The sequence below is a fragment of the Frankliniella occidentalis genome, unplaced genomic scaffold (assembly GCF_000697945.3).
Source record: "Frankliniella occidentalis isolate FOCC.00 unplaced genomic scaffold, Focc_3.1 Scaffold151, whole genome shotgun sequence".
Lineage (NCBI taxonomy): Eukaryota > Metazoa > Arthropoda > Insecta > Thysanoptera > Thripidae > Frankliniella > Frankliniella occidentalis.
Genome location: NW_026267278.1, coordinates 240,695 through 247,362, shown reverse-complemented (window position 1 = coordinate 247,362; position 6,668 = coordinate 240,695). Strand labels below are relative to the sequence as shown.

The 6,668-nt window shown below is 34.8% G+C and overlaps 2 protein-coding genes across 3 annotated transcripts; one reads left to right on the top strand and one right to left on the bottom strand.

Moving 5' to 3' along the window:
- LOC113206697 (serine/threonine-protein phosphatase 2A regulatory subunit B'' subunit gamma-like) lies at nucleotides 1–2,385 on the bottom strand. Its single transcript, XM_026422905.2, has 10 exons — nucleotides 2,182–2,385; nucleotides 1,967–2,091; nucleotides 1,758–1,862; nucleotides 1,571–1,683; nucleotides 1,324–1,492; nucleotides 1,037–1,225; nucleotides 818–954; nucleotides 519–732; nucleotides 302–429; nucleotides 1–183 (listed from the first exon to the last, which is right to left on the bottom strand). The coding sequence occupies exons 1-10, from the start codon at nucleotides 2,216–2,218 to the stop codon at nucleotides 63–65; spliced, it is 1,338 nt and encodes a 445-aa protein (XP_026278690.1). The 5' UTR covers nucleotides 2,219–2,385; the 3' UTR covers nucleotides 1–62.
- Nucleotides 2,386–2,605: 220 nt separating this feature from the next.
- Nucleotides 2,606–6,662, top strand: LOC113206714 (condensin-2 complex subunit H2-like). Of its 2 annotated transcripts, none has more exons than XM_026422931.2 (16): nucleotides 2,606–2,767; nucleotides 3,143–3,219; nucleotides 3,294–3,460; nucleotides 3,568–3,713; nucleotides 3,800–3,959; nucleotides 4,052–4,137; nucleotides 4,222–4,510; nucleotides 4,605–4,695; nucleotides 4,808–4,979; nucleotides 5,065–5,109; nucleotides 5,192–5,233; nucleotides 5,317–5,510; nucleotides 5,615–5,830; nucleotides 5,916–6,079; nucleotides 6,162–6,209; nucleotides 6,317–6,662. In XM_026422931.2, the coding sequence occupies exons 2-16, from the start codon at nucleotides 3,148–3,150 to the stop codon at nucleotides 6,384–6,386; spliced, it is 1,962 nt and encodes a 653-aa protein (XP_026278716.1). In that variant the 5' UTR covers nucleotides 2,606–2,767; nucleotides 3,143–3,147; the 3' UTR covers nucleotides 6,387–6,662. The 2 variants fall into 2 exon arrangements, with proteins under 2 accessions (XP_026278716.1, XP_026278718.1); XM_026422933.2 differs by lacking the exon at nucleotides 2,606–2,767 and adding an exon at nucleotides 2,806–3,036.
- Nucleotides 6,663–6,668: the final 6 nt, after the last annotated feature.

The following is a 6,668-nucleotide window of genomic DNA, read 5'->3' as shown; positions in this document are numbered from 1 at the left end:
TCACAGAGTTATCAGTCAAAATATCATGATGGAATGAAATTTTTGTTTACATTTATTAATTTTCAGACTTCAGCAGCTTCATCTGTTGAGTCTGTAGTGTCAGCTGCCATTGCTTCTCTGTTTTCATAAGTCCAAAATCCATTTAAGTCAATTAAAATGCTAACCATTGTGTCCCCCTGGCCACTGAAAACCAAACCAACAACATTAGAACAAATTTAAACGATATACCCAATGAATAGGTCTATTTTTTCTCTTTTTCAAATGAAAAGAAATTTTTTATGTTCAATCCAATCATATTTACCAGTTTAGAAGATCTTGGAGAGTTATTTTCGTGGGGTCCTGTGGCTTAACCATGTCAAATATTTCATCTTTGACATCTTCAAAGTTAACAGGCTCCTGACCATGTACTGACATTTGTTCTTGTATTGCCTGCAGATAATGATTTCATAAATAAAAGTGGAAGAGTTTATCATAGTCCCCATCTACATAGGTACTTTCACCACTAATTGCAAACTCACCCGAAAGAAGAAATTCAAGCAGAACGTGTCAAGATACCCCTGATTGTTTATATCCAATATCCTGAATAGGTAATGTAAGGATTGGGGCTCATGGCGGTTTTCAAGTGCTAGAACAAAATCTAAATACGTCTTGTAGTCCATTTCACCGTCATATGTTAAACATTCCTGAAATACACGTTCTAGGAAAACAGTTGTCAAAGTTCCTGTTCCATAGCTGTAAGATAGAAATGTACGTATAGAATTGAAGTACGTATATTAATGAAATAATAAGAAAAACCTGTCATTCTTTTAAGTCCTACCCTGCCAACTCTTCTTTATTTAACATTCCATTGTGATCACGGTCCAAGTTAAGATATTGTCCATAGACTCTTAATGCAGAGGGAGCAGAAAACCAATTGGCTTCCTGGAGGTCCTTTGGCAAATCTTCATCTCGCAACTAGGCAAGATTCAATATTGTACCAAAAATTATTAAAATTAATATTCCTTGGAAAAGTATTATTGAGAACATTTATAAATACCTCCAATAAATCATCAAGAAAACTGCAGGCAAGTATGTCTTGAATGCGAACTCTTCCTGTATGTAAAGGATCAAGGAAGAATAAAAATTTTCTCACTGCCGTGCATACATAAAAACTGTGGAATGATTTTTCTAAGCCATCAAGCTGAGGTAAAGTTGGAATCAACTCTAATATGTAATTTTCAAGGTCCTGCAGAAAGAAGTAAAAATACATATGATTGTTGGATACAAAATACATTAAGAAAAGTATATCTCACTAATGACTGCAAGGTGAAAGCTGACACATACTGATTCTCGCAAATATCCTTGTCCAGTCACATCATATAGTGACAAACCAATTCTTGTTTGGTGTAACCACACTTTTCGCATGACATAATTAAAGAGAGCCATAATACTGATTCTGCCATGAGATTCTTTCAATTGGAGTTTAGCAAAAACACTAGGTGTAAGATAGCTTCTACAAGAGATCATTGTTAATATTAAAAGCTATTACTTAATAACATTTACAATCTTATAATTTAAATCTTGCACTCACTTGCATTTAGGTCCAGCCTCTGCTGCCACTTTGAGAAAGTCATCATAATTTATAAGCTGCTTGTCAGCAGCATGCGGTGGACTATGATTTTTGTCAAGGAGAACCCAAAGGGCCTGAAAAACAGGATTTCCATTTCAGAAAAAGTGAGTTTTGATATATTTATGTTGGAAACAGTAAATCCACCCACCTTAAGTTCATTGTTATCTAACAACTGACGGCTTCTTCTTTGAAGAAACATTGCACGAGCCTCCTCCCGTAGTTTTTGAGGAAGGACTTCATCCTCACTGGGAAGCTGAAAAGATTACAAAATGATAACAATGAATTATTCTGTACACAGAACAAAGGTCTTGAAACAATAAAATTAATTCAACTTTGAATAGAGCTTTATCTTTGTACCTTAAAGTAAAATCTGGGAATTGTGCTATACGACGAATCAACTGGACCAGAGGTTGTCTTCCATTCTTTGTAAAATTTAGAAAAGAGCTCCTCTTCTGTTTTTGTTTCTTTTTTCGAATTAGTTTCTGAATACAAGGGTAGAAGTCAGAGGAATCAAAGAGAATATATAGGTAAAGTTATTTTTTTTTAAAAAAAGGGGGAAAAGAGAATCTTACGAGAACATTTCCTCAGTAATTCTTTAAGATGTGCCATATTGCACTGGCAGTCAATCCAAAGTTGATGGCAGAGACCAATAAGAACACTTATGAATTGAACTTTGACTCATAAAATGTACTTCTCTCTCTGAAATTCAATACTTCAGTTAGTTTGCAAGCATTTTTGGTGAAGCAGGGTGAAGATCCAAATGAAAATAAACAACAGTAACAACAACAAAACAAACCGTTGCCCACTAAGCTACCAACCTTCTCCATTTGAAACACCTTGATATTACAGTCGAATTTACCAACTTAGTGAAAGAGACCTTACAAACATTCCAATTTTATACATTCAAAACAACTATTTGATCAGGAAACTGCTTTTATGACAAGTTTTCATCGCCTTTATTGTGGAATTTTATGATACTTTGTTGGCATACGGAAATGTCGACATTGTGGAGTTTGGTGAAAAGGCGGCCATATCGTTTTCATTTTGGCTGTGGAATCGAGAATGGCAATGTTTTCGTTTCATAGATTTTGCTGTGCTTTTTGTACAATGATTGATTTGCTTTAAGGAAATTGCCTTTTTTAAAATCTTAGCACCAAGGTAATTTCACAAAAGCCATAAGTGTTTGTCCCTGCGTTTCTGACCGTTTCCCACTCCGTCTATTGTGTCTGCTTCCCTGTTTACATTTGGAAAAATGTCTTCTTTCAAACCACTAGTCGATTTGCTCCATTTATATATTATGAATGAAAGTCCTCATTAACCTTGAAGTATTGCTTTTCTAAGTCATGCTTTCTAAACATTGGCCACTGTTCCCGCTTTGAGAGAGCATGCATTTGTTACTTCTGGTTTACAACAACCCTTTGGTTAGGGTAATGATGTTTTAAGAATGATTTTGCTATATTTCCTTTAATTTTTTTCTCTCCTTTTTCTACCTTTCTTTATAACCAAGTTTCTTTTTTCTTTTTTTCCTCACAGGCACAATGGATGTGTTAAACACCCACCTCCCTAAAATTCTTGATTTAGCCAAGAACTTTAATTTGGATTTAAGTGGGGTAAGTGTTATAAATTCAGATTCATATATGGTCTTTTATGTAGGGCTTCACTCAGACCAAGTACTTGTTTGAAGGTATTGGCAGGTTATGCTCAGAAACTCCATGATGATGTACCCGAACTCATGGAGAATTTTAGCTTCCCAGAAGCTGCACTGCTCCTACAGCATTGTGCTGAAATTTATGGGCGGAAAGTGGACTATGTCCACACGCTTGCGTTGGAACTGTGTGAAAATATGAACAGGTAGGCATCTAATTGTAGGCTGAGCTCCTACTTATTCTATGCTGTTATCTGATTTTTACTTTTTTAAATTATGGATCATTGATCAATGCTATTTATCTTTGTTTTAGCCGTATGTATGCGCCTGAATCAGCACAGGGACAAGGTGCTGCAGAACCTGCTTCAATTTCACCAAAGAAATTAGCTAACGCACGCAAGAAGAAAACTGTTTCAATTATATCAACTGAAGATTTTAAAATGAATTCTTTTTCCTTAGGTATGTTCTTATTATGTTGTTTCCTATTATCAAAAGACTATATGTTTCCATATTCTACATGTATTTTTTCTTTACTGCATGTACAGAAAAGCCCAACACATTTCACAGGGGGCGAAAGAAAAAGAAGAAAAAGCACTGTGCTGAAGCAGTTTGTGTCAGACTTGCTGCTGTCAATTTGCCCTCACATGAGTTTCATATCTATGATGATGATGCGTTTGCCAGTATTGGCACAAAAGACCAATTTAGGTAAAGAGCAAAATGTGCCAAACTGATTTTTTTTTTTTTTTTTTTTTTTTTTTTTTTTGTGCTATTGTTAATTTTTTTCCCCTTTTTTAAAGATTAAATTGGCCTATTGAGCAGAATTGTAGATTAGAAGAGTACATTCTAGATGAAGGCTCAGGAAACTTATGGAATGTGTGTGATGGTAAGTGCCATTTTGGATCCTGAACTTCAAATTTGTGCTATTTTTTGCAGCTTTTCATGTTTCCTTTCCTCTTTGTTTTTGCAGTGGGTGTTTCTAATATGCCCACTCCCGAATACAGTGATGATGGTGCACGATGTCCCTCACCTAGATCATTACTCACATCTCCAGGATCTAATATAAATGTAGACTGTGGCCAAACACCTGATTGTAGCCAAATATCAGACAGCAATGAAATTGCTGATAGTGAAATACCTGATAGCAATGACATTCCTGATTGCAATGAATTCCTTGATTCTAGTCAAACAAATTGTGACATAGCTGAGGTTACCACTGTTCAGGAGTTGCGTAAATCTGGGGCTCCCAGTAAAGAAAAGTAAGAAGCTAATTTTTTATTTGTCTATTATTTTTTCCTTGCATTGTTGTTGTGTCCTGTTTAATATACATAAGAATTGTATTTCTTTTTTTAGTCTGGTTGACAACACTACTAAAGATCAAGCCAAAGAAAAATCTAAGAGCGCTAAGACCACATTCAAGCTTCCCTATGAATTAACTAAAAAGGTGAAACTTATCTGATCTGAAAATCTGTAAAAGTTCTTGAAATGTTATCATTTACAAAGAGTTTATTCAGTTCCCACTGTACCTGATGATGTTTTTATTTCTGTTTATGTAGGGTTTAAAAGAAGCAAAACCGGAGGGAAATATTACATTATTTCTCTTTTCTGATCTTCTTAAAAGAAGTTTAGGGATTAAAGGTCCTCTTCCACCTGTTTCTAAAAATAAAAATGCAGACAATAAACTCATTGAAAAACATATTGATTTTCTGAAGAAAAAGTACAAATTAGGTACGTTCAAGGGCTACTTTTTATTAGGGATTGTGTTAATATATTCTGGTTTGTATCAAAAGTGTGACCTTTTTATTTACTTCAGGAACAAAATCATTGGATACTGGAAGCTTACTAGAAGAGCAAACTGGTGAGAATCTTAATCAAAGGATCACTATTTTGTACCTAATTCTCTTCTACAAATAATCTATTTCTGTTCATTGTTTTTCTAGATTTCCTTGGGTTTGATGAAGAACCATTGCCAGACATTCCTGGTCAGTGAAAAACCATTTTTCATTCCGTTTTCAGTAGTACATCAAAAATGATATCTTACTGATGTTAAAATTTATTTTTACAGATGTTTTGATGCCTATTGGACAGTCAAGTGAGCACGGAAAGACAGTCAAATCTTCCAAAAGTAAAGTTGCTGACAGAATTGTTGATTTTGAGGATTATGGACATCATGATGATGACTGGGATGCAGACAACATTCCACATGACAACACTTCTCATGACAACACTTCATTTCAAGAGGACACTCAGCCAAGAAGGGTATGATTTTAAGTATACTCAGATTTCTAACAAAACTTAATCTTCAGGAAAAATTAAGTAAAGTTTCGGTTTGATTAATCAATCTGAATTTTTGCCATTTGTAGCCTACAATCGATGAACAAGGTGTCAGAAATTGGCGACAATTTATTCAGGGTAAATTGGCTGCAGAGGAAGAACAGAAGCCCTTTGATGTTCATTCTTATGGATCTGACATCATTAATGCTTTCCACCATGTTGGTGAAACATTGCCTTTTGAAGCTATTGTTGGTGGGATGGACGTCCGAGAAATTGGGCGTTACTTTGTTTCATCCCTGATGCTAGTAAGAAAATCATTCAACTCTCACAATAACAAATAAAACTACAATCTACTTTATGAAAATATCTTAAAGCTCAAAACCTTTCCAGGCTAATACAACTAATTTAAATATTGAAGACAGTGGGAAACCCAATACTCTGAGGATGACTTTACAAAAAACTGAGAGGTTTCATGATATGGAGGACATTCTAGTCCCACCCTCGGTAGGTGGATTGGAGAAACAGTCTCCCCAGAAGCAATCTCAAGCAAAGAGGTAAGCAGGCTAGTGAGAAACACGTACCAATATGTTTATGATCACTGTGATCTAACATGTATTTTTTCTATTTCTATCAAAGGAAGTCCCAGTCAAATTTAGAGGAAGAGGAGGAATCTACTCAACATAGGTAAATTTTGCTTTCAATACCTATCTGTCTCTGCTTTTTTGATGCAGTTCTTCTTACCTTCAAGTTACATACATTATTTTATTTTTTTAATTTTATTTTTTTTGTAGGTACCTAAAGCAAATACCTGGCAAAGGCCCATGGAGAAATAAAAGTAAAAAAGGGAGAGAGTTTGATTGATTTGTAGGGAGCATGTAATTTTATCAGTTCATGATTCAAAGTTATCTTTACAGTTGAAGGTAAGCTTTTGTTAATGTTGTTATTTTGACTCTTGGAGAGTGTTAAGTTTTTCTTTTTATCCATTTGTTTTCTCTTCCTGACTCACTGCATTCCCTCCCCTCCCCCTCCCTCTTTTTAAGAAAAAATTCAAGTCTTCATTATCGTTCCCAGTTTTTATTCTAGTCAAAATTTGCAATATGCATGCAGGTAGAAGGAAAAATTGACTGGTTCATTAATATTTTT

Excerpts from the sequence above, each read along its gene's own strand:
- LOC113206697 (XM_026422905.2), bottom strand. The coding sequence starts at position 2,218 with ATGGCACATCTTAAAGAATTACTGAGGAAATGTTCTC. Across the intron at positions 1,863-1,966 it reads TTCCCAGATTTTACTTTAAG|CTTCCCAGTGAGGATGAAGT; the intron begins GTACAAAGATAA and ends TAATCTTTTCAG. Across the intron at positions 733-817 it reads AATAAAGAAGAGTTGGCAGG|CTATGGAACAGGAACTTTGA; the intron begins GTAGGACTTAAA and ends TCTATCTTACAG.
- LOC113206714 (XM_026422931.2), top strand. The coding sequence starts at position 3,148 with ATGGATGTGTTAAACACCCACCTCCCTAAAATTCTTGATTTAGCCAAG. Across the intron at positions 4,138-4,221 it reads CTTATGGAATGTGTGTGATG|TGGGTGTTTCTAATATGCCC; the intron begins GTAAGTGCCATT and ends TTGTTTTTGCAG. Across the intron at positions 5,234-5,316 it reads ACCATTGCCAGACATTCCTG|ATGTTTTGATGCCTATTGGA; the intron begins GTCAGTGAAAAA and ends TTATTTTTACAG.